At 38.4% G+C, this 27,860-nt stretch overlaps 1 protein-coding gene across 1 annotated transcript in view; it reads right to left on the bottom strand.

The window, feature by feature from the left end:
• TTLL5 (tubulin tyrosine ligase-like family member 5) overlaps window positions 1-27,860 on the bottom strand; it is a 235,864-nt gene that overhangs the window by 103,300 nt on the left and 104,704 nt on the right. Inside the window, exons 22-28 of the mRNA XM_014531193.1 lie at window positions 23,632-23,752; window positions 20,893-21,039; window positions 19,690-19,793; window positions 17,023-17,150; window positions 14,034-14,117; window positions 13,062-13,463; window positions 109-296 (exon numbers count right to left, since the gene is read on the bottom strand). Coding sequence (XP_014386679.1) covers window positions 109-296; window positions 13,062-13,463; window positions 14,034-14,117; window positions 17,023-17,150; window positions 19,690-19,793; window positions 20,893-21,039; window positions 23,632-23,752 — 1,174 coding nt within the window. The remainder of the gene's footprint in view (window positions 1-108; window positions 297-13,061; window positions 13,464-14,033; window positions 14,118-17,022; window positions 17,151-19,689; window positions 19,794-20,892; window positions 21,040-23,631; window positions 23,753-27,860) is intronic.

The raw sequence follows: 27,860 nt of genomic DNA, 5'->3' as shown, positions 1-27,860 counted from the left end.
ACTGGCGTCAGTATATAGGAATCAGTAAGGACAGAGAAGGACAGAGTACCCTGTCATCACTCCCGTGTCAGTTCCAAAGAGCCCTCTGGCACCCCAAACCGTGCGTACCTGCTGGGTGAGGAGGCTGATGTGAGTGGAGGGCGAGTACTGCCTCGCCGCCTGCTTCTCGGCTAGCCGCTGAAGTTCAGCTGTAACCATGCTTTGGTTGTACCGCCTGCTATATGAAGGAACATCTTCTCCTTCCTTTTGCATTTTGGCTACTCCTGAATGCTGCTTATTTGCATGGCCTGAACCTGCTAAAAAAAAAAAAAAAAGTTTTTACACATGTAAAAATAAAATTAAAACAAGATGGTGACAGAGAAACCTCAGCCAGATTACTTTACTGACAACGTAAGGAGAAGACACTATCTTCCAATGCTCACAAAAATAAAAAGAAATCCTTACTATACCCTAAAAATTCTTCCTCCTGCCAAATTGTTGCATGCATTTATTAATGTGTTTTTGCTCTCTATGATAGTTTCATAAGAAAGAATTTCATCCTGTGTAGTGGAAATAACCAATCCTAGAATTTACTAATCTGAACAAAAATGTAGCCTCGAAATGCATGATTATAATTCTTGTTTTTTCTTGTGTGACTGTACTTGCCGTAGTCTATGGCATCCACTGTCAAGTCATCCACAATCCTTCCAACAAAGCTCTGAGATCAGAGTCCTATTAGTTTTGAACACTGAAATTCTGGCAAGAAAGAAATTCTTTAATATAAAATCAAGGTTCATATTTTTTTCTATACTAAAATTCACACATCTTATTGAAAAAAATTTAAAAATCCAAAAAGTAGAAACACTGTAATGTGTTTTCTTTCTGTCATACTAATGCTTCTATAACTGTGATCATTCTGTATATATGATTTGGTGTCATTGCTTTTAAAAATCTAAATATTCTGTTTATTATGGGATACATACAAAATATTATTTATAACAGATGTATAACCCATACAGCATATTATAGTGAACACCTGTGAACTTATTATCAACTCAGGCCACATCACCAATAAGTGTGCATCAACCCAGGTGGTCCTGATCCCTTGCCTCCCTTTACCATGTATTCCCTTCCTTTCAAAAAATGTAACTTTATATTATGTATTTATGTATGCATTTGTGTGTACACATACTCAACACCAGTTAATTTTGCTTGTTTTTGAGTTCTACAAAAATGTAAACCTTACTGTAGTGGTTTCCTTGGACTTGCTTTTGTTATTCATTACCATACGCCCAAGATTCATCCTTTCTAAGTATAGCTAAAATTTATTAATTTTATTTGCTGCTTGGTATTCCATTTTGCAAGTACACTACAAGTTCTTTTTCTATTCCCCCATTAGATATCCTAGTTGTTTCAAGCTCATTGCAATTATAGACGGTGCGGCATACATCCTGCATACGTCTCCTGGTGCATATGTGGAAGAACTCTTGTGTATATGCCTAGGAGTAGCATTGTGATCACTTTGCAAGATATATAAATGCTGAATCACTATGTTGTACACCTGAAATTAATATTGTATATCAACTGTAATTAAAACAAATTTAAAAAATAAAAAGTCTAAAGTTTAATAATATATTAATCTCATTCCCAAACTACTCAATAACCATAGAAAAATTTGACTCGCATCACTGACAGGCTATTATTGCTGTCTACTGTATTGTTGCTGACTATATATTGTTGTTTATACTATTTAAGCCATTCAGAGTATGTTCTTGACTACAGTGGAAAAAAGTTAAAAGCCAATTAGGAAAAGTAGAGAATGTCAATTATATAAAAACTAAATAATAAATATAATCAATCTATGGGTAAAAGAAATCACAATAGAAATGAGAAAACATTTTTGAACTGACTAGAGCTTTTGTTTCCTTATACCTGAGAAAAATAAAAAAAAAAGGAGGGTGAAAAAACAAGTTTTAATGATAACACAGGGTATTGGAAACACTGACATTACTGAATTTCTCACATGAGAGAAAAAAGTTCAAATCAGAACATTATTATTATTATTACTGATTTTAGAAGATTAAATCATAATAATAATCACATAGAATTAGCACAGACACATATTCATATTTATGACTTACTAAAATAACCCACTTAATATTTCTAATTCAAGCCACATATTTAATATTCGTTTCATTTGAAATCAGATACTGATTAAGAAACAGATTGGTGCCCTGGCTGGTGTGCTCTGTGGTTAGATTGTCAGCCCGTGCACTGAAGGGCCTCGGGTTCAATTCCTGGTTAAGGTTCAATCCTTGTATGGGAGGCAACTAACCAATGTGTCTCTCTTATATCAATGTTTCTCTCCTCTCTCTCCCCTGTCCCTCCCTTCCACTCTCTCTAAAAAAAAAAAAAAATAGGGAAAATACCCTTGGGTGAGGATTAACACAACAAACAAACCAACAAACAAAAAGGAAACAGATTGGCTATTTACAAAACATAGTTTAGCTGTCACTCACATTAACATGGATAACACTAAAGCATTTAAAAACTGACTGATGTTAAGATTTTCCCCAAACTAATCTCCAGATTAAATTCAATACCTATCAAAATCCCACCTGTCTGGTTTTACAAAAACTGACAAGGTTATCCAAAAGTTTATATGAAAGTGCAAGAGATCCAAAAATAGACTAAGCAATATAAAAAGGAACAAAATTGGAAGAACCATCCTTGGTGATTTCAAATTTACTACAATGCTACAGACAGTGTGGTACTGACATAAGGACAAATGTATATATCAGTGGAATAGAACTGAAAATCTAGAAATAAACCCTTACATTTTTGAGTAAAGGATTTTTGCTAGGATTGCCAAAGCAATTCAACATGGAAATGATACTCTTTCAACAAATGGAAAGGGACAACTGAATATCCACATGCAAAAAAAATGAAGTTAGACTCTTATACCATATCATGCATAAAAATGAACTCAAAATGGATAAAAGACCTACATGTAACAGCCTATATATAAAACTCTTAGAGAAACATATATACAGGGTGGGGCAAAAGTAGGTTTACAGTTGTTAGTATGGAAAATAATATAATTAATAAATAATATTACAAGAATAAGCTGTATTTCATGTACTCACAACTATAAACCTACTTTTGCCCCACCCTGTATAAATCTTTGTAACCTTGGGTTAGGCAATAGTTTTTCCAGATATGATACCAAAAACACAAGTAAGAAAAGAAAATATGTACATTAGAGTTCATTAAAATTTAAAACTTTTATGCTTCAAGGAAATGAAAACACGGCCAACAGAATATGAGAAAATCTTTGTGAATAAAGTATCTGACAAAGGACTTGTACCTGAAAATATATAAAGAACACTTACAACTCAACAAAAAGATAATATCCCAATTTTAAAATGGGCAAAGTATTTGAATAGACACTTACCCGAAGAAGATATATAGATGACCACTACGCACATGCAAAGATGCTCAACATCATTAGTCACTAGAGAAATGCAAATGATGACCACACAAATACACTACCTCAAACCTACCAGGATGGGTAAAATAAAAAATACAGGACATAATAAGTGTTGGCAAGGATGTGGAGAAATTGAAACCTTCACACACTGCTGGTGGTAAAATGGTATAATCCCTTTGGAAACAGGCCGGAAGTTCCTCAAAAAGAGGAACTATAAAGTTACCATGTAACCCAGCAATTCTACACCTAAGCTTACATCCAACAGAACTGGAAACGTAGGTCCACACAAAAACTTGTACATGAATGTTCATAGAAGCATTATTCATAATAGCCAAAAAGTGAAATAAATAGATAAAAAATGTGGTACATCTATCCCATGGGATATTATTCAACCATAAAAATAAATGAAATACCAATACATACTACAATATGGATGAGTCATGAAAAGATTATGGTAAGTGAAAGAAGCCATTCACAGAAACCACCAATTGTATGATTCATTTGGTTGGGCGTTGTCCCATGCATTGAAAAGTTGCTGGTTTGATTCCTGGTCAGGGCACATGCCCGGGTTACGGGTTCCATCCCCAGTAGGGGGTATGTTTCTCTTTGTCTCTCCCTTTGCTTTACTCTCTATCTAAAAATCAATTAAAAATATATATTAAAAAAAAAAAAGAGAGAAAAACTTGAATGATAAAATGGGTCTACTTCATTTAAAAGTAGATACCCTAAATAAATAAATAAATAAAATTAGATACCCTAGACATCTGTAATAATGTCAACAATAAAAATAAAATAAAAAATAAAATAAAATTAGATATCCTATCTTAAGAATTCTTTGGTTATTTATTCAGGTCATACTTGACTTTAAATACATTAAAAAATAAAATAATACTAATTTGTCTGATGTCAGGAATAACTATTTGAATCAGAAAGAATGCACATAGCACACTCATAGATCTATGATTATCTATGATGGGAAATCTCATGTATATGTATATATATTTTTTATTTCATGATGGAAGAGAAAGGGAGAGAGATAGAAACATCAATGGTGAGAATCATTGATTAGCTGCCTCCTACACACCCCCTACTGGGGATTGAGCCCACAACCTGGGCATGTGTCCTGACCGGGAATTGAATCGTGACCTCGTGGTTTATGGGTGAATGCTCAACCACTGAGCCACACTGGCCTGGCAGGGAAATCTTTTAACTAGATTGTAAGCTCCTAATAGAAGCCCTGTCTTATTCATTTCTTTATCCCAGCACCTAAAAGAAATTCTGTTTTATTTTGTATCAATGAATGAATGCCACTGGACCAAATGCAAGACTCTTCCTTAGTTATATCAGAACAATACAGCATGTCCTTTACCTTTCAACAAAAAAAAAAGGCAAAGGGAAAAGACGACATTCTCTTCTTACTGGGGCTGGGAGGAGCTGACACTGCAGGCTGCCTTTCATTTTCCCACTCACCTGCCTTTGCTGAAGAGGGACGAGACAGTTTCTGGCTATAGATGTGTGCAGCACTCTGGAAAGAGGAAAAGGGGCCAATGGTGTAACTGCCTGATCGACAGCGTGGCTGGCCAGCGGGGCTTAGTACGTTCTGTGTCCCAGGATGAATGGAGGGAGAAGCACTGTCAGGGACTGTGCTCAGCAACACTGTTGGCTGGTGAGGCATGCTGGGGATGGCTGGAGGAATCTGAGATAAAGAAGCTTGGTGACCAGGCCCTGGTGCGAGGTCAGAGGTTGTAATAATAGATGACAAATGGTTGTTGGGAACTTTCTGCAGAAGATTAGCAGCAGGACCAGAAAAAGAAGCAGAGGAAGGATTTGTAAAGACTAATTTAGTCTCTTTTTCTGCTGAAGTGGTAAGTCCTATTAAAACAAAAACAAGACAAAACAAAAAAATAGATCATTTTAAGAAAAACTGGCATATAATCACAATAAAGCATGAAGTAAACATATTTAAGCATCAACATAATCTTATCATGAAACAGAAATCATGAAAAATACAGACTTTAGTGAGTACTCATCATGAATTTAATAAATTTTGCCTGCGGAGATAACCTGGCAACAGAAAGAGTTTGCTTTTAGTTCTTTCTCAAAGCTGGAGTTGGGACTAGCTCCATTAACCAGCGCAGAAGTTTTACAAATGTTAGGGCATCAGACAAAGTTTCTGGTAGTGACAGCTAACACCTTTCTTCTGCTTTTCAACCTTCTAGAAAAGTGCTCAGAATTTCTAAACACTAAAGTGAGAAATTCCTTGGAAGGAAAACAGGTTCTCAGTAGATTATAGAGGAAATTCTGAGGGAAAAGGAAGAACAAAGAAAAGGAACTTCTTTGGGGTAATGTCTCCTGCTCTCAAATCATTTAATATCTGAGGACTTTTTCCCTTTTATGGATTTATCAGTGAACAGCAAGTCTACGTAGTCTGAAGGCACTCACGAGATAATTTATCAGAGTGAATTTCTGTTGCCTGTTGCTGTTTGGGCTGCTTTATTTTCACGTCTTCCATTGTCTCAGGATGATCTGAAATAAAAGATAAATACTGACCAAAATACTGACCTTAGGCTCTCCTACTAATGCTAGGGCGTCAGTACATACAATTTTGTTTATAAAAATATAAAACATCTATAAACCAACCCTAGAAACCAATCCTATTTCAACCACACTTTTCCAAGGATGGCCAGACCCACTTCTCTCTAGAGTGGGCAACCAATCAAATGATTCCCAATGACCCCCAAAGCCCAGCTCCTGCTAACGGAACCAGGGAAAGACATTTAAATCCCAGACAGCCATCCATGGACTGCCAGCAAGCTAGGACATGCTTGGAAAAGAAAATAAGGACAGTCAGATGCCTCTGCCAAGAACTCAGACTATGGGAACAAGAGACCAAGCAGGCCGGTGGGACCCTCTGGAACAAAGAGGTCATAATTTGTATGGAGCAGGGCAACCACCAAGAGACAGAAAGAACAGCCCTGATATTTGCTGGCCGGACACCTAGATATTCCAATAGCTCTGTATCTTAAACTCCTTGGCTTTACTTCAATAAGCTAAGTGAGTTTACTTGAGATAGGTTGATCAGTATATTCAACAACAAAATAAAAACTCTAATAAAATAGATTTCCACTCAAATTAGTTTGTTTGTTTTTCTGCCACAGAATTCTGAAAAAGGACAGCCAGAACTATTCATATACTTAGGGGAATATTCCATAATCTTTCTCAAGGGCTAGGCTCATAGAAAAACTTAAGAAAGGTCATTTTACAGATCATCTTTCAAAATGAAAGAATTAGGACATATGAATTCTCCTCTCCATCAGCCATGGTCATACTATCACACATTTGTGTGCTCATGTTTGAAATGAGTCCAGAAATTAGCAAATGTCATATTGCTGTTTCCTTGGTTGAGGCCTTCCTTTTGCCCCTCTGGTGGTGGTGGTTCTTCTTTTTTTTTTTTTTTGCTAATCCTCACCCAAGATTTCCCCCTCCGATTGATTATGTGCCCTGACCGAGCTATGAGACCTTGACCAGAATATCAAAATAGCCACCCTTCAGTCCATGGGCCAACACTCTAACCACTGAACCGAACCGGCTAGGGCATCCTCTGATTACTCTTGATAGGTATAGACAGGTATAGATCTTCTTATATAAAGTCCTTAACACACAAACTCCAGAATTCCCAAGGACCCATTTATACAAATAGGAATAATGCTGCCAGTACATTTTGTTAGGGCTTCCCCATTACTGCCAGGGGAGAACTTATATTCTGAATTGCAATCTAGGCCCTCACCTACTTGGGTTAACACACTTTTCTCTACCCCAACCTCAATATGAGAACTTCCGAGCCTCCCTTCCCCAACACTTCCACCAACCTTCTTCCTGTACTTATTCCTCCAACTTCATCCAAAGACAATAAATGTTACATAAAGTGAAGGAGTATGACAGTTCTGGTCACTGCATACCTACAACTATCACAATGTCTGACACATAATAGATGCTCAATAAAAATATTTAGAAGGAGTGAATGAACAGATGAATAAACTAGCTTCAGGACTTAGGTAAGTTAAGAAAGCTCAAGAGGAGAACTGAACTCAGAAGAATGTCTAGTAATAGAATAATTCAGTGATACAGTGAGCTAAATAGGCTTTTGTGGACTAGCCTCAGAACCTAAAAAGTTTTTAAAACATTAACACTGCTTTTCTGGGGAAAACAAACTCACATTTTAAACGGCCAATTATCCTGGCCATTGCCATATTAGCCTAAAGAACAGGAAAAAACTCCACCTTTGAATCTGCCATTTAACTCCTTGACAAAATTAGTTTATTGAGTACTATATCTTACACTTTCATCTAAATTTTAAATGAATCTTACATTTAAAGCACAGAGCTCTGTTTATAACAGAATATCACTGCTACTTTTTTTAATCATGTGACGTTACCTAGATACTTTGATCCACATCAATTCCAAAATCCCCAATCATAGAGTTCGCTAACATTGAAAACTTTTAGAAACATGTGGAAACATTCTGGGTTACTACAATGACTGAAAAAAATTTAATGGAATTTAGTGAATGGAATTAAGGATATTAAACATCCCACTAGGTGTGGAACAGTCCTACACAACAAAGAATTCTCCTACCCCTAATGCCAATGGTGATGAGCTAGAGCAGTGGTTCTCAACCTTCTGGCCCTTTAAATACAATTCCTCATGTTGTGGCCCAACTATAAAATTATTTTCGTTGCTACTTCACAACTGTAATGTTGCTACTGTTATGAATCGTAATGTAAATATCTGATATGTAGGATGGTCTTAGGCGACCCCTGTGAAAGGGTCGTTCAACCGCCAAAGGGGTCGCGACCCACAGGTTGAGAACCGCTGAGCTAGAGGAAGCAAAAAATGTAACAAAAGTGAGATATCGTTAGGAGAGGCAGAGAAACAGATTAAGAGCACATGCTTTGAGTCAGGCAAGCGAAGGCTCAAACTCCTGGCCCACAGCATGGCGATGGGCATCCTTGAGCAAGTTACTCAGTCTCTTTTGGCTTCCGTTTTCTCATCTGTAAAGAAGTTTTAAAATAGCACCTACTCCATATGATTTTTGGAAGTAAAAAAATAAGATCATGTCCAGCAGATTAATAGGATCTATCACTAAATGTTGGCTACTAATTTGTCTTGAAAAGCTCTCTGCTGTTAATTATCATAAAAAAATCAGTTCCTGTCCCTCTTCTGCCTTTAGCACAAAAATGTAATGTAATGCCTCCTTCTCCCCCATCTGGCACTGTAACATGTCACCACCGTGGCGTCTACCATTGCTTAGACAGCACATTATTCTTGGCTCTCCTTTGCAGATCTCTTATTTTTCCACTTGTTCTTCTTATTTTTCATGAATTAACCAACATACTTACCACCCTTTGCTCCGCTATCAGAATAACTGTTGCTGTTTTTAGAGCCTTTGGAGTGAGTCCCCAGGAAGACGCTTGCAGACTTGTTTTTTTGAGTATAAAAAGTCAACACCTCCTCCAGTTCAGCCTCACTGCAATGAGGAGAGAAAGGATGGTCAGAACTGGAAGCTGTTCTGGAAAATCTTCCCACCAGATTTTATTACAAAAATGGAGTAAGCTGGAGAATGGGAAAATGAAAAGACAAGCTGAACACTCCTGACTAATAGATGGTTAAATACAATATAAGTAAAGCAATCTAAAAGTTTCAAGCTTTATTCCTTCCACAGTGAATTTTCTAGATCTGCACTGTCCAATATGGTAGCCACTACCTTATAAGTGACTATTTAAAGAGTTAAAATGAATAAATTTAAAGATTCTTTTCCTTAGTTACACTAGTCACATTTCAAGTAATCAGTAACTACAACACAGAAAGTTCTATTGGACAGCCATGTTCTGGATCAGGGATCCACCAACTATAGACTGTTCTAGATCAGGGATCCACCTGACCAGCAGCCTGTTTCCGTATGGCTCCCAATCAAGCATGGTTTTTTTTTTGTTGAAAGGTAAAGGACATGCTGTATTGTTCTGATATAACTAAGGAAGAGTCTTGCATTTGGTCCAGTGGCATTCATTCATTGATACAAAATAAAACAGAATTTCTTTTAGGTGCTGGGATAAAGAAATGAATAAGACAGGGCTTCTATTAGGAGCTTACAATCTAGTTAAAAGATTTCCCTGCCAGGCCAGTGTGGCTCAGTGGTTGAGCATTCACCCATAAACCACGAGGTCACGATTCAATTCCCGGTCAGGACACATGCCCAGGTTGTGGGCTCAATCCCCAGTAGGGGGTGTGTAGGAGGCAGCTAATCAATGATTCTCACCATTGATGTTTCTATCTCTCTCCCTTTCTCTTCCATCATGAAATAAAAAATATATATACATATACATGAGATTTCCCATCATAGATAATCATAGATCTATGAGTGTGCTATGTGCATTCTTTCTGATTCAAATAGTTATTCCTGACATCAGACAAATTAGTATTATTTTATTTTTTAATGTATTTAAAGTCAAGTATGACCTGAATAAATAACCAAAGAATTCTTAAGATAGGATATCTAATTTTATTTTATTTTTTATTTTATTTTTATTGTTGACATTATTACAGATGTCTAGGGTATCTAATTTTATTTATTTATTTATTTAGGGTATCTACTTTTAAATGAAGTAGACCCATTTTATCATTCAAGTTTTTCTCTCTTTTTTTTTTTTAATATATATTTTTAATTGATTTTTAGATAGAGAGTAAAGCAAAGGGAGAGACAAAGAGAAACATACCCCCTACTGGGGATGGAACCCGTAACCCGGGCATGTGCCCTGACCAGGAATCAAACCAGCAACTTTTCAATGCATGGGACAACGCCCAACCAAATGAATCATACAATTGGTGGTTTCTGTGAATGGCTTCTTTCACTTACCATAATCTTTTCATGACTCATCCATATTGTAGTATGTATTGGTATTTCATTTATTTTTATGGTTGAATAATATCCCATGGGATAGATGTACCACATTTTTTATCTATTTATTTCACTTTTTGGCTATTATGAATAATGCTTCTATGAACATTCATGTACAAGTTTTTGTGTGGACCTACGTTTCCAGTTCTGTTGGATGTAAGCTTAGGTGTAGAATTGCTGGGTTACATGGTAACTTTATAGTTCCTCTTTTTGAGGAACTTCCGGCCTGTTTCCAAAGGGATTATACCATTTTACCACCAGCAGTGTGTGAAGGTTTCAATTTCTCCACATCCTTGCCAACACTTATTATGTCCTGTATTTTTTATTTTACCCATCCTGGTAGGTTTGAGGTAGTGTATTTGTGTGGTCATCATTTGCATTTCTCTAGTGACTAATGATGTTGAGCATCTTTGCATGTGCGTAGTGGTCATCTATATATCTTCTTCGGGTAAGTGTCTATTCAAATACTTTGCCCATTTTAAAATTGGGATATTATCTTTTTGTTGAGTTGTAAGTGTTCTTTATATATTTTCAGGTACAAGTCCTTTGTCAGATACTTTATTCACAAAGATTTTCTCATATTCTGTTGGCCGTGTTTTCATTTCCTTGAAGCATAAAAGTTTTAAATTTTAATGAACTCTAATGTACATATTTTCTTTTCTTACTTGTGTTTTTGGTATCATATCTGGAAAAACTATTGCCTAACCCAAGGTTACAAAGATTTATACAGGGTGGGGCAAAAGTAGGTTTATAGTTGTGAGTACATGAAATACAGCTTATTCTTGTAATATTATTTATTAATTATATTATTTTCCATACTAACAACTGTAAACCTACTTTTGCCCCACCCTGTATAAATCTTTGTAACCTTGGGTTAGGCAATAGTTTTTCCAGATATGATACCAAAAACACAAGTAAGAAAAGAAAATATGTACATTAGAGTTCATTAAAATTTAAAACTTTTATGCTTCAAGGAAATGAAAACACGGCCAACAGAATATGAGAAAATCTTTGTGAATAAAGTATCTGACAAAGGACTTGTACCTGAAAATATATAAAGAACACTTACAACTCAACAAAAAGATAATATCCCAATTTTAAAATGGGCAAAGTATTTGAATAGACACTTACCCGAAGAAGATATATAGATGACCACTACGCACATGCAAAGATGCTCAACATCATTAGTCACTAGAGAAATGCAAATGATGACCACACAAATACACTACCTCAAACCTACCAGGATGGGTAAAATAAAAAATACAGGACATAATAAGTGTTGGCAAGGATGTGGAGAAATTGAAACCTTCACACACTGCTGGTGGTAAAATGGTATAATCCCTTTGGAAACAGGCCGGAAGTTCCTCAAAAAGAGGAACTATAAAGTTACCATGTAACCCAGCAATTCTACACCTAAGCTTACATCCAACAGAACTGGAAACGTAGGTCCACACAAAAACTTGTACATGAATGTTCATAGAAGCATTATTCATAATAGCCAAAAAGTGAAATAAATAGATAAAAAATGTGGTACATCTATCCCATGGGATATTATTCAACCATAAAAATAAATGAAATACCAATACATACTACAATATGGATGAGTCATGAAAAGATTATGGTAAGTGAAAGAAGCCATTCACAGAAACCACCAATTGTATGATTCATTTGGTTGGGCGTTGTCCCATGCATTGAAAAGTTGCTGGTTTGATTCCTGGTCAGGGCACATGCCCGGGTTACGGGTTCCATCCCCAGTAGGGGGTATGTTTCTCTTTGTCTCTCCCTTTGCTTTACTCTCTATCTAAAAATCAATTAAAAATATATATTAAAAAAAAAAAAGAGAGAAAAACTTGAATGATAAAATGGGTCTACTTCATTTAAAAGTAGATACCCTAAATAAATAAATAAATAAAATTAGATACCCTAGACATCTGTAATAATGTCAACAATAAAAATAAAATAAAAAATAAAATAAAATTAGATATCCTATCTTAAGAATTCTTTGGTTATTTATTCAGGTCATACTTGACTTTAAATACATTAAAAAATAAAATAATACTAATTTGTCTGATGTCAGGAATAACTATTTGAATCAGAAAGAATGCACATAGCACACTCATAGATCTATGATTATCTATGATGGGAAATCTCATGTATATGTATATATATTTTTTATTTCATGATGGAAGAGAAAGGGAGAGAGATAGAAACATCAATGGTGAGAATCATTGATTAGCTGCCTCCTACACACCCCCTACTGGGGATTGAGCCCACAACCTGGGCATGTGTCCTGACCGGGAATTGAATCGTGACCTCGTGGTTTATGGGTGAATGCTCAACCACTGAGCCACACTGGCCTGGCAGGGAAATCTTTTAACTAGATTGTAAGCTCCTAATAGAAGCCCTGTCTTATTCATTTCTTTATCCCAGCACCTAAAAGAAATTCTGTTTTATTTTGTATCAATGAATGAATGCCACTGGACCAAATGCAAGACTCTTCCTTAGTTATATCAGAACAATACAGCATGTCCTTTACCTTTCAACAAAAAAAAAAGGCAAAGGGAAAAGACGACATTCTCTTCTTACTGGGGCTGGGAGGAGCTGACACTGCAGGCTGCCTTTCATTTTCCCACTCACCTGCCTTTGCTGAAGAGGGACGAGACAGTTTCTGGCTATAGATGTGTGCAGCACTCTGGAAAGAGGAAAAGGGGCCAATGGTGTAACTGCCTGATCGACAGCGTGGCTGGCCAGCGGGGCTTAGTACGTTCTGTGTCCCAGGATGAATGGAGGGAGAAGCACTGTCAGGGACTGTGCTCAGCAACACTGTTGGCTGGTGAGGCATGCTGGGGATGGCTGGAGGAATCTGAGATAAAGAAGCTTGGTGACCAGGCCCTGGTGCGAGGTCAGAGGTTGTAATAATAGATGACAAATGGTTGTTGGGAACTTTCTGCAGAAGATTAGCAGCAGGACCAGAAAAAGAAGCAGAGGAAGGATTTGTAAAGACTAATTTAGTCTCTTTTTCTGCTGAAGTGGTAAGTCCTATTAAAACAAAAACAAGACAAAACAAAAAAATAGATCATTTTAAGAAAAACTGGCATATAATCACAATAAAGCATGAAGTAAACATATTTAAGCATCAACATAATCTTATCATGAAACAGAAATCATGAAAAATACAGACTTTAGTGAGTACTCATCATGAATTTAATAAATTTTGCCTGCGGAGATAACCTGGCAACAGAAAGAGTTTGCTTTTAGTTCTTTCTCAAAGCTGGAGTTGGGACTAGCTCCATTAACCAGCGCAGAAGTTTTACAAATGTTAGGGCATCAGACAAAGTTTCTGGTAGTGACAGCTAACACCTTTCTTCTGCTTTTCAACCTTCTAGAAAAGTGCTCAGAATTTCTAAACACTAAAGTGAGAAATTCCTTGGAAGGAAAACAGGTTCTCAGTAGATTATAGAGGAAATTCTGAGGGAAAAGGAAGAACAAAGAAAAGGAACTTCTTTGGGGTAATGTCTCCTGCTCTCAAATCATTTAATATCTGAGGACTTTTTCCCTTTTATGGATTTATCAGTGAACAGCAAGTCTACGTAGTCTGAAGGCACTCACGAGATAATTTATCAGAGTGAATTTCTGTTGCCTGTTGCTGTTTGGGCTGCTTTATTTTCACGTCTTCCATTGTCTCAGGATGATCTGAAATAAAAGATAAATACTGACCAAAATACTGACCTTAGGCTCTCCTACTAATGCTAGGGCGTCAGTACATACAATTTTGTTTATAAAAATATAAAACATCTATAAACCAACCCTAGAAACCAATCCTATTTCAACCACACTTTTCCAAGGATGGCCAGACCCACTTCTCTCTAGAGTGGGCAACCAATCAAATGATTCCCAATGACCCCCAAAGCCCAGCTCCTGCTAACGGAACCAGGGAAAGACATTTAAATCCCAGACAGCCATCCATGGACTGCCAGCAAGCTAGGACATGCTTGGAAAAGAAAATAAGGACAGTCAGATGCCTCTGCCAAGAACTCAGACTACGGGAACAAGAGACCAAGCAGGCCGGAGGGACCCTCTGGAACAAAGAGGCCATAATTTGTATGGAGCAGGGCAACCACCAAAAGACAGAAAGAACAGCCCTGATATTTGCTGGCCGGACACCTAGATATTCCAATAGCTCTGTATCTTAAACTCCTTGGCTTTACTTCAATAAGCTAAGTGAGTTTACTTGAGATAGGTTGATCAGTATATTCAACAACAAAATAAAAACTCTAATAAAATAGATTTCCACTCAAATTAGTTTGTTTGTTTTTCTGCCACAGAATTCTGAAAAAGGACAGCCAGAACTATTCATATACTTAGGGGAATATTCCATAATCTTTCTCAAGGGCTAGGCTCATAGAAAAACTTAAGAAAGGTCATTTTACAGATCATCTTTCAAAATGAAAGAATTAGGACATATGAATTCTCCTCTCCATCAGCCATGGTCATACTATCACACATTTGTGTGCTCATGTTTGAAATGAGTCCAGAAATTAGCAAATGTCATATTGCTGTTTCCTTGGTTGAGGCCTTCCTTTTGCCCCTCTGGTGGTGGTGGTTCTTCTTTTTTTTTTTTTTTTGCTAATCCTCACCCAAGATTTCCCCCTCCGATTGATTATGTGCCCTGACCGAGCTATGAGACCTTGACCAGAATATCAAAATAGCCACCCTTCAGTCCATGGGCCAACACTCTAACCACTGAACCGAACCGGCTAGGGCATCCTCTGATTACTCTTGATAGGTATAGACAGGTATAGATCTTCTTATATAAAGTCCTTAACACACAAACTCCAGAATTCCCAAGGACCCATTTATACAAATAGGAATAATGCTGCCAGTACATTTTGTTAGGGCTTCCCCATTACTGCCAGGGGAGAACTTATATTCTGAATTGCAATCTAGGCCCTCACCTACTTGGGTTAACACACTTTTCTCTACCCCAACCTCAATATGAGAACTTCCGAGCCTCCCTTCCCCAACACTTCCACCAACCTTCTTCCTGTACTTATTCCTCCAACTTCATCCAAAGACAATAAATGTTACATAAAGTGAAGGAGTATGACAGTTCTGGTCACTGCATACCTACAACTATCACAATGTCTGACACATAATAGATGCTCAATAAAAATATTTAGAAGGAGTGAATGAACAGATGAATAAACTAGCTTCAGGACTTAGGTAAGTTAAGAAAGCTCAAGAGGAGAACTGAACTCAGAAGAATGTCTAGTAATAGAATAATTCAGTGATACAGTGAGCTAAATAGGCTTTTGTGGACTAGCCTCAGAACCTAAAAAGTTTTTAAAACATTAACACTGCTTTTCTGGGGAAAACAAACTCACATTTTAAACGGCCAATTATCCTGGCCATTGCCATATTAGCCTAAAGAACAGGAAAAAACTCCACCTTTGAATCTGCCATTTAACTCCTTGACAAAATTAGTTTATTGAGTACTATATCTTACATTGGGGAGAATCTGTTTCATTGTCCTTCTCAGCTTCCAGTGGCCACCTGAATCCATTGCCCTCATCCATCTTCAAAAAGCATCACTCCAATCTCAGCTTCTGCCATTACATCGCCATCTCCTCTAACTCTGACTCTAACACCTCTGCTTCCCCGTATTAAGAACCTTCGTGATTATATCAGGCCCATCGGGATAACACCAGATGATCCCTCCATGTCAATATTCATCACCTAATCACACCTGTAAAGTCCCTTTTGTCATGCAAACTAACACAGCACTCACAGGTTCCAAGGACTAGGATATGGATACATTTGGGGGGTCATTAGTGAATCTATCCCAGTGATGATATGCTAGAGCAGTGGTTCTCAACCTTCTGGCCCTTTAAATACAGTTCCTCATGTTGTGGCCCAACTATAAAATTATTTTCGTTGCTACTTCACAACTGTAATGTTGCTACTGTTATGAATCGTAATGTAAATATCTGATATGTAGGATGGTCTTAGGCGACCCCTGTGAAAGGGTCGTTCAACCGCCAAAGGGGTCGCGACCCACAGGTTGAGAACCGCTGAGCTAGAGGAAGCAAAAAATGTAACAAAAGTGAGATATCGTTAGGAGAGGCAGAGAAACAGATTAAGAGCACATGCTTTGAGTCAGGCAAGCGAAGGCTCAAACTCCTGGCCCACAGCATGGCGATGGGCATCCTTGAGCAAGTTACTCAGTCTCTTTTGGCTTCCGTTTTCTCATCTGTAAAGAAGTTTTAAAATAGCACCTACTCCATATGATTTTTGGAAGTAAAAAAATAAGATCATGTCCAGCAGATTAATAGGATCTATCACTAAATGTTGGCTACTAATTTGTCTTGAAAAGCTCTCTGCTGTTAATTATCATAAAAAAATCAGTTCCTGTCCCTCTTCTGCCTTTAGCACAAAAATGTAATGTAATGCCTCCTTCTCCCCCATCTGGCACTGTAACATGTCACCACCGTGGCGTCTACCATTGCTTAGACAGCACATTATTCTTGGCTCTCCTTTGCAGATCTCTTATTTTTCCACTTGTTCTTCTTATTTTTCATGAATTAACCAACATACTTACCACCCTTTGCTCCGCTATCAGAATAACTGTTGCTGTTTTTAGAGCCTTTGGAGTGAGTCCCCAGGAAGACGCTTGCAGACTTGTTTTTTTGAGTATAAAAAGTCAACACCTCCTCCAGTTCAGCCTCACTGCAATGAGGAGAGAAAGGATGGTCAGAACTGGAAGCTGTTCTGGAAAATCTTCCCACCAGATTTTATTACAAAAATGGAGTAAGCTGGAGAATGGGAAAATGAAAAGACAAGCTGAACACTCCTGACTAATAGATGGTTAAATACAATATAAGTAAAGCAATCTAAAAGTTTCAAGCTTTATTCCTTCCACAGTGAATTTTCTAGATCTGCACTGTCCAATATGGTAGCCACTACCTTATAAGTGACTATTTAAAGAGTTAAAATGAATAAATTTAAAGATTCTTTTCCTTAGTTACACTAGCCACATTTCAAGTAATCAGTAACTACAACACAGAAAGTTCTATTGGACAGCCATGTTCTGGATCAGGGATCCACCAACTATAGACTGTTCTAGATCAGGGATCCACCTGACCAGCAGCCTGTTTCCGTATGGCTCCCAATCAAGCATGGTTTTTATATTTTTAAAGAATATGCTTTATAAAGACTCCATGCAGCCCTCCAAATCTGAAGTATTTCTTCTCTGGCCCTTTATAGTCTGCCCACCCCACTTCTGGATAATTGAGGTATACTCACTAAAAGAGCCACTGACATTGGTCTATGTCAGCACAAAGGAGACCCACCACTGTAACCTTGGAAGAGTTCCCTGACCATCTATCTATACAATGAAGGAGAATGAACTAGATGTTCTCTAGGTCACTTCAAATATTGAAATTATATGCACCTTGTGAATACCCACAAAATAAAAGTATAAGGAAATCGATGAAAGCCCTTACGATTCTTCCAGTCCATGTGTTATACATGGATTCTGTAACATCTACAGCAGCCTCTCAATGGCTTTTTTGCATTTTTCCCCTGGAGCCTGGCTATGTTCCAGATAAGAAGCCTTCAAATGAGCAAAATATTCCTGCATTCTCACAAAGAACCTATATCCCGTCTTCAGCACACACTGTAGTGACAACCTAGGAAATGGCGTCTATGCATTTCAGGGTGAACCCTAAGGTCTCTGAAGTGGCACAAGATAAAGGCTTAAGTAACTACCAAAGACCCAGGGCGGAGGCTGCCTCTGCCTGTCAGTGTTTTATTTGGCCTTCACAGGTTACTGACAGGGAACGGTTAAGGTTGGTCAGAATACAGGCTTGCTTTATACCGCCTATCTTAGCCTCTGCCCACTTCACAATTTATGTTTCCCCGCCTGACTCCTGCAGGTGTTTGAATTCAACAACCCTGACAAAGGCATCCATGTACCACCCAAGCATAATAAAGGAACTGACACTAGCACCTATTCCCCCAATCAGCATTTAGTCCACAATCAGTGATAAATATACTTTATCTCCAAATCTATATCCCAGCTAATAGTATATATAACCCATTTTGACTCCCAAGTTAGGTCAAGGAGTGGAATATACATCACTTCTTTAAAAGTTGCTTTTTTCTTTTCTTTTTTATATTTTAGGGATTTTTAAGATCTCTAGGAGGAACTAGAAATTAATCTTTTTATTTTAAAAGAACCATTTTGTGAACATGATCTAGTGTTTGTTTCTTCTCTATTTTTATAATGTTGATGTGGCAAACTGTTTCTTGCTTTGTTTCTATACCTGCTTTATCAATCATATTACTCAAGACCCAAGAATGTCAACAAAATAACTACAGGATTATGAACTCCTAAAAAATGATGTGTTTGCTGTATGTTTAAGCACATGATATTGAGGCTATGATTAGGTCTATGATTAGGTCTGCACAGGCATTAGACACAGATCATACCATGCTGGTGACTGATAAACCACCACCTGATTTAACTTCACAAATCAACCCAGAGTTGATTTTTCTACTGCTTTTCTCTCCACTGTGACTTTGATGGTTGAAAACTAATTAATGGAGTTATACAGATGGTTTATCTTTTATTTAAGTGGTTGTGTAGAAGTCTGTTTTGTTTTAGACAAAAGCCTTTAAGTACAAATCATACATAATATAAATACCTTTGTTACCTCCTCCTTTGGAAACACACTGTAAATGGACAAAATGGCCTGCTAGTTTATATCAAGATAGAGAGCCAAATGCTAAAATTTTCAATCCCTAAAGACTAACCCTAAGCATGAAGGGCTTGTTCTATTTTATATAAATTAGGCGTAACCCTCACAGTGCTGAGAAATTGCCAATTCCTCAACCCACTCAATGTAGGCAAAATTTGGTCATCTCTGCATCAGTAGGCCAGGGATAAATTCAGATCCAGTAAACACTAGAAGCCTCTAACTTCAATTTTCCAAAGGGCTCTCTCAGCACTTTGAGTGATGTGTACTTTGAAGGCTGTCTAGAAATACAGCCCAGATAACCAGCGGCAGTGTTATGATAAACTAAACCATGACAACAGCAACATAACTGGCTGAGATATGGAGAGGCCAAGTCTAAGAAACTCTTTTTTTCCTTCTAAGAGTGATTTTACTCACATCCATATGTTAGGAACAAGGGAATACTGGGAATTCAATGGGGCATATGGAAGATGGAACAAGAGTTTTAATGCTTTAAAAATGTCTTCTACCTTGCTTGTTTAATGAACTCCTGGAAATTTTCCGCATTCACCCCATCTTCCTCCTCTTCCTCAAGTTTCTTCTTCGATTTCTTTTCAGCCATCTGGTCTGTTTCCTACCCAGTCCCCAACCCCCACAGAAAAACAACAAGATAAAACCGACTTCCGATAAATGCACATGTCATCATCTGGTTTCACAGCTTAGTAAAGACATTTAATTCCTCTATGGACTTCTGCCACCCATCGATATGATACATTGCTTTCTGCCATTATTTCATGAAACATTGTGAAATTTCCAAATAAAAATTGCAGAATAAATGTAAGTTGTTATCATGTTTTTACTTTCTATTCACAGAGCCCACTGAGAAAAGGGCTTTTGATAGGATTTTACTAATGTCTATGGCCATACTTACAGCTTCAACAGTATGACAACAGAGACTGCATTTTGTTACAATTAGGGAGAAGAAAGATAGGTCTTTGAAGATACTCCTATACCAACCAGCAACCAAACTGAATAAATCCTTCATTTATACAAGACATACCAAAATTCTGAACAGATCTGGAAAAAATCGTGGGCTATGGATTCAGTTATGTTAATGCACCACCAATCACTCCACGCATCTTTTAAAAAGCCATTTAGAATTTCAGGCCTCAGCTTTTCCTTTTGTAAAATGACCATATGTTTTATAGGCAAAAAAATATATTTCTAAAGCATTCTGAGACCCTTGGATAAAAGATGCTTTACAAAGTAATCTAACCAAATAATGTATTTCCTGGGCTTCATTGTAAAATGATGCCACTGGTTAAATGTTCTAGAGAACAAAGTATAACTCTCTCAGGAAAGAAGACTGTAATTATACTAAATCCACAGTTCAAATTAGCTCTCAAATAGTCAATTCACCACTGTCTACAGGCACCATCGGACAATGCAAATTCACACAGCCCAGGAGTCATCTCAGGTACAACAGTGCTCGAAAGGAATATGCCTTGTGATAAGAGTTAACTATGGCCACTGGGGCCCTCAGAAGTAATAAATAAGTAGTCTTTCCGCCCAACTGGGTTAAGGAATGAGGTTCTGCTCCCTGTAACAGTCACACATGGGATAATGAGGCTAGAGAAGAGAAGGACTTCGCCACCCAGTGGGACAGAGGCTTCTAGACTGTTTCTGACAGCGCCCGGCAATCTAAAGCAAAGGCTAACAGACAAACCACCTACCTTGTTGTACACAATGATAAAGTCACCCAGCTGATGGGCCAGGATTCTCCTGCGTTCCAGAAGTGCCAATCGTCGGCTGGGTAACACCATCCTCAGTGAGTGCTGGAGGTTACCTGATGCTCGCTTGAGGAAACGAACCACTAGCTCCTATGAATTAAGAGTCATTGTGGGGGGAAAGCAGGGATTGTGCTAAGCAACAGAAAACAAGCTATCAAGGGATTATACAACAGAGAAGTGGAAAAAAGCAAACTATACATTTCAACAAGTAAGACCTAGAGCAAACATGTTAGGTGTAGGAAGGATACAGGAAGACATAAAACAAAGGAAATGCACTCTCTTCTCTTAATAAGCTGGCAATTGGAAAATCAAAATCGATAATTGTGCAATAAAGCAATAGCTGTAAAACTACCATAAGTCATATACAAATAGTATTATAACAATTTAAAGTGCAGATTTCACTTCTAATAGGGTGATCAGAGAAAGCTATTTAGGGAAAGTGGCATTCAAAGGTAAGTTGTGGAAACAAAATCATGAGAGCAGATGAAAATATCAAAGGTGAGAAGGTAGAGGAAGAATACAGAAATAGTCATGCTTAGAGATAAGTGGGGGGAGGAGAGGATCAGATAAACAAAACAAAAACTACCCAGATCACACACACAACCCCATGGTAGAAACATCATAAATGCAGAAAGAAACCCAAGAGAAAATAGTGTCATGGACGTTGAGGGAGGATAGAGTCCCATGCCCAGAGCTTCCAAGAGGCGGGAGATGGAAAGAACCATGACCAAGACATGGCCCTAGATGGAAACAGTATGAGATAATATCAAAATCACACTTTCAGTAGAGAAAGGGGAACAGAAGGAAAGGGAACAGAGGGAAAGAAAGAACTCTTACTAGGCTTGAAAGGTGATGTGTTTTTTTCTGTCCCAAGGATAAGGGACTCTTTAGAATTACGGACTGGCAAGCAGAGCTCAGTGGAGGGTCATTCAGGGGAAGAAAGAATGCATCTCACTTGAATGGAAGAAAGGATTCTGACATCTGAACACACACCAATCAGATCATTCATAACATCATAGATGCTTCAAAGAAAGATTTGCAAGGTCACACGCCTTAAAGATTGCTGTTCCTTCCCTCCTCTGCCAAACACAATAAAATTGCCTTAAGATGACAGATGTTGGAACCGTATACTGATGTGCCTTCTGTGAGTTATGTGATAAAGAACCTCTAACCCTAACCTGGACCAGAGAGACAATTCTACACCTACCTTCTTCATAAACAAGACCACTGCACAATCCTCAGGGCAGGGGTCAGGGTTTGCTTCCTAGATATATTTTTAAAAATAAATGCACAGAACTGGTATTAAATTTTGCAGTGATGATCCTAAATAGAAATCCTGTGTGAATTCCAAGCCAACAGTTGAGTGGTTATTCTCTTCTGAGCTATTTTTTTCTTCTTCTTGGTTTTGGTTTTTTCTATTTGATTTTGGTTCATTGTCCTTTGGTGCCAATTTATTCCAGTATAAAGAAATAGCCTCATAGCTAGAGGGTTGGATTTCATAGCTCTACTCTGCTCCCTGTACTATAGGGTGGTTTAAGCTGTTATATTAAAACATTATTTTTTCACAGTGGAGCAGACAAACTGACTCTCAAAAAGGCAGTTTCAATTTTCCACTTGGAAAGAGCAGAGCTAACATTTTCCACTGATGGCTGGGAGATTATTCACAACATACAGGCTTTTATCTCTGGGTTGCAGTGACTACTTTAAATTCACAAGTTGTTTTCTGAGACAGCCATCATGTTTTTATAATAAGCTGGGCATACTGTATGCCTCTTGAATGTGGAGAACTGGAAATTACAGTAGGGACACCAGTGAGCCGGACAAAGGATGCAACTTTCTAAGACTTAAAGGTCCCTCTCTTTTTTGTTGACAGATCCCTGTGGTTAAAATGGCTACGGAAGGGCTGTAGCTTCTTCCATAAACACTGACTTTGCCAAAGAAACTTAAGTTCATTCTGATCCAAAAGGAAAAACCTTGCTAGAATATTAAATTCTAGGCATGTTCAAATGACTGATACACAGTAAAAATTATTACATAAGTTTGTTTCCAGTAATCTAAGAATTTTATAAAGTTACAACCAGTAAAGAAAAAATGTTAAAATGGAGGAGTTTATACTCTCAGAAGGCCTATGATAAAGCGTTAACTTTCAGAGAGCTAACTTGACACCCGAGGACAGAAAAATAAATGCCTTATGACTCATGGAAACAATGGAAGAGCAAATAGTGTACAATTATAACATCCGGGTTCCAGTTCCAGTTTACCACATACAAGCTGTGGGACAGGCAACAGGCAAGTTACCTCCCTTCTCTAGGTCTTTGTTTCCTCATCCATAAAATGGGAGGATAGTGACTCCCTCCAAGAGTTCATAAAACATAAACTTCCTTGAGAAAAGATTCTAATTGTTATTCTTTTCAAGGGCTTTGCACAGGACCTGACATCTACTCAGCAGTCAATTTCCATTTTCGAAATGAAATAAATTGATGCCCTCAACCCCTAAGTATGATGAATATGGCCCCAGAACAAAGACTTACTTCACATTAAAGTAAGAGAAATCTATACACCAGATCTGAAATAATTCATTGACCAGAAGAATATATTGCTCTTCACCCTAACAGAAAAAAAAAGGGAGGGGAGAGAGAAAAGGAAAAGGGAAAGTAAAAAGTTCCAACAGAAGAGCCTCACCATCTGTTCATCTTCCTTGGCAGCCCAACTGGCACTGAACGTTTGACCTCCGCTGTCTTTCATCAGGCGGATTTGGACATGCTGGAGATAGGCAGAGAATGCTATTCGGGCCTGCACTTTGCTATAGAAATCCAAAACAGCATACCGTTATGAGGCAGAATGGCAAGCCTAGCAAACGTGTACTTGCCTCTCTCAAAGTGGCTTTTGAGGATCCTTCTAGTAGGATGGCTAAGAAAAATAAAGCCCATAAACCATATAGTCACTGAATAAAGATTCCTTCTAAAACAGTACATGAGATTTTTTCTATTAAAAGAATTAGAAATGGAGAGTCCTATTTATCTTCTCATTATTTCCACAAGGGAAACTCAAACAATAATAGAAAAGTCAGGTTTCCTACACACATATGTATCTTTGAACTTTTTAAACAACTTCCTTGGGGAATGGACAGGAAAAATATTGAATCTTCACAAGAGTCTTTGTATTAATGTAGAAAAGTTTTTCTGCCTTGGAGGCTCATAAGAACATACTTATCAGTTAGTGCAAAAGTATGGCTTTTGCTATGGCAACTAATATTTCTGGTGTGCAAAAGCCTCCAGAGCAGGAAATAGATAAATCCTACAAAGGAACTTTTGAGACCAGATTTTAAGGTCATGCTTTTCTCAACTACGAGACGAGAGTGGCAGAGGCCCAGAACAAATGAGTGAGGGCCAACGGAGTTTGGCATAGACAGGCTAGGACAAGCCCAGATGTTCAGTGGGAAGGAGAAATCCTCGCACACAGTACACAGCTCCTCAGCGACATCGCCGAAGAACCCACCTGACTGCTGACTGGTGGTCTCCGTAGGAGACCAGGAAATCTGTTAAGTACAGTGTGGCAGCCGGAGGAACCAGAGACACACATGCTTTTCACTTCGGCGGCTAAGTGCAGCAGCTCTGTTTTCTTTCAGGGGAGATTTTGGTTACTTCAGCTGATCGGCCTCCTGACACTCTAGCCAAAATTACATCAGCGAAGATTGGGGCCCAACACAAACTTTGTTTACAATCCTCACATATGCCATCACTGAGTGCTTTCTACTCACTGTTCCTCCAAGGTTGGGATGAGGGGCTGGTCCAGAGTAAACTGGAAATCCCAAGGGGGTCTAGGTCTAGCTTCCATGTGTGTGTTGGAGGGACCGGAGGGGAAGGGAGTAGGTTGAGGAGTAGATTTGCTTTGGAGAGTTTAATACATAAGATCTTCAGAGCATGAAATATAAGAAAGGCTACCTCTTTGTTATTAATAGGGATAGTCTATGGGAGTATAATATGACATTGAAAAAAATAAATTTATATTTCCAAGTGTTTCTCAACAAGGACAATAATTATATTCTTGTTCACCTGGGGACCATATGTCACTTTCCCCTCAACCATTCCCATAGCTTTACCTCCACAACAAATTCCTTTCAAATCAAAGTAAAGCAATTTTCGTCAACAAATTCACCTGCAATATAATGAACTAGAAATAGCGTATGTCAGACACCTCTAAATTTAGCAGAATACCTAGTTTTATTGATTAGTCTTTTAATGTTAAAACATGAAGGTCTTTGGATAAGGGAATTATTGCTTAGATGTTAAGATTTCAATTGTTATTTTGTTGTAAATCATTGTCGAAAATCAAATAAACAAGTACTAAGTTTTCTGCCCTTGTTAAGAGTTCCGAAGGATGTTAATCCTGAGTTTGCCCCTAAGGTATTAGATACATTTGTTAGCTAGTCATTTGAAACAAACAAACAAACAAACAAACAAACAAAAAGAGAAAAGAATGAAAACCACAATGACTTACACCAAAGAAACCAAAAACAAAAGCCTATGTGGATCCTCAGTATAAAAAATAGTTCTGGCCAGTTTTGCTCAATTGTTAGAGCATCAGCCTGTGGACTGAAGGGTCATGGGTTCAATTTCCGGTCAAGGGCACGTACCTCAGTTGCAGGTTCAATCCCTGGCCCTGCTGGTGCTCCAGTGGGAGGCATCCAATCGATGTTTCTCTCTCTCTGTCCTCCCCCCTCTCCCCTCCCTTCCACTCTCTCTAAAAATTGCCGGGGAGGGGGGGGTTGTCGGGGGGAGGGGAAGAGAATCCTCACTCCTTGGGTAAGGATTAAAAAAAACAAAACAAAAAAACTAACAACATAGGAAGTGCTATCAAGATGTGAAAGTCTTATCAAATTAAATATATACCTATAACCAGGGTGCTGGGGCATGGAGTCTTGAATCCTTGCCATGGACCTCACCCAGATTCCCAGTAGCCACTCTGATGCCCCATAGAATGATGGGCAATTCCAGAAAATAGTCTGAAAACCACTAATTTATATGAACGCATACTGCAATTACAAGTTTACTGGCTGAAAGTGAGATCCATAAGATTTATGAAGAAATAATTATATCCAGAACAGCTAAGTAGAATGTTATTGCTAGAAAGGACCTTAGAACATAGTCCAGTGGTTTTGAAAAGTTCAATTTCAATCTTCCCCCTCCAGAAAACACAGCTTGAAAACCACCTGTCTAACCCCATTCTCTGGCCTAATAGAAAAGGAAACAGGCGTGGAGAAGCTCTGACGGTCCATGATCACACCGCTAGCGGGTAAGCACTAAAGCCAGAGCCCAGGTCTCCTAACCGAGTTCAGTGTGCTCCTTACTAATGAAACTATTCTCACTCTCCAAACCTTAACTCTATCCCCCCATTTCCCAAACTCCAATATTGCTCTCCACCCCTGCAGAATAAGAACTGACCACTAACTTAGAAAATAAAGGCCGGCATGCATAAATACCTAAACTTCCTTCCCCTTTAGCTTCTAACCACTGTATTCATCCCATAGTGCTTTCATTCTGACTTATAGGAAGAGAAACCCCTCCACTAGCCTCTGCCACCTTCCTTTAGGACCCTTCTCTATCAATATGGCCATTTCTGCATCCCTAATCCTCTACCCATAAAATCCTTCCCTTAGTTTGCTCTCTCCCATGCATCCTCACCTTCCTTTCATTGCCAAATCTTCTGAAAAAGTTAGCTCACACTTGCTTTTTTATTTCCTTAAATCACAATTTCTCTTCTATCCACTATATCCATCCCTGGACATAAATGTAGGCACTTTTCACTCCCATCTTAACTTGGGCTGTCTGAGGCACTCTACAGCTCTGATAGCTTTTACCATCCTACACCCTTCCAGTTCATTGCCTAACTCTCTAGCTGTTATTTCTTGTCTCTTTACTATTAAACATTGGTTTTCCCAGGGCTCAGTTCTCTTCCGTTTTCCGTCGTCTATGCTTGCTGAACTAAACTGAATTGCACAAGCACATCCACTCTGAACTATCAACCATACAGTTCTGTTGAACTCTGACCTTCAAAGCTATATTTTCTATCTACTGGACATCTTCATCCTGGAGCACTTTCACCTCACTGTGTCCCAAATAAAATGTTATTTGTATCATCAAGCTAACTCCTATGCTCCTTATACTGACTGATGGCATCACCAAGTTGCTGAATTTGGAAAAGTCAGTCTCTCTGGAGTTCTTACATCTATAGAGACCAATTTTAACTGACAATTTTAACTTGCAAATTTCATTAAGCCCATCCCATTTTCTCCATTCCTATAGCTACTGCTCTGGTCAAGGCCTTCATCGTCCTGGCTCTGCATACTGTTAACAGCCCCCAAACCTCACCGCTCTGCCTTCAGCTCCTCTCTTACCAATCCCTCTCCCACAGTGCAATCAGACTTTATTTTCTAAATTAAGATCTGAGCACATCATTCATCTACTTAGAAATTAGCATTTAAAAATCAAGTCCAGACTCTTCTTTGTCTCATTTCTTACCATATCCCTCTCTCCATGACTTAACTCCACTTCACATGACTTACCTCCTCCTCCTCATTCAGGACTCACCTCAAAAGTTACCTCTTTATGTCCAAACACCAATCTAAAGAAACTCTCTGCCCAATTACACACTAACACTACACCCTGCTTTGTTGTCTTCATAGCACCTCCTACTGCCTGAAATTACCCTGCTTCTTTGTCTACTGTCAGCCTTGCCCACTAGAGTAAGCTCCATGAGCCTGTCCTGGTCTCTCTCCATTATAATAAACTAGAGGCCCGGTGCACAAAAATTTGTGCACTCGGAGGTGGGGGGTCCCTCAGCCCGGCCTGTGCCCTCTCGCAGTCTGGGACCCCTCGGGAGATAACGACCTGCTGGCTTAGGCCTGCTCC

Source organism: Myotis brandtii, unplaced genomic scaffold, assembly GCF_000412655.1.
Source record: "Myotis brandtii unplaced genomic scaffold, ASM41265v1 scaffold793, whole genome shotgun sequence".
Classification (NCBI taxonomy): Eukaryota; Metazoa; Chordata; class Mammalia; order Chiroptera; family Vespertilionidae; genus Myotis; species Myotis brandtii.
The sequence above is the reverse complement of the archived record's forward strand: the minus strand, read 5'-3'. Positions and strand labels throughout refer to the sequence as shown.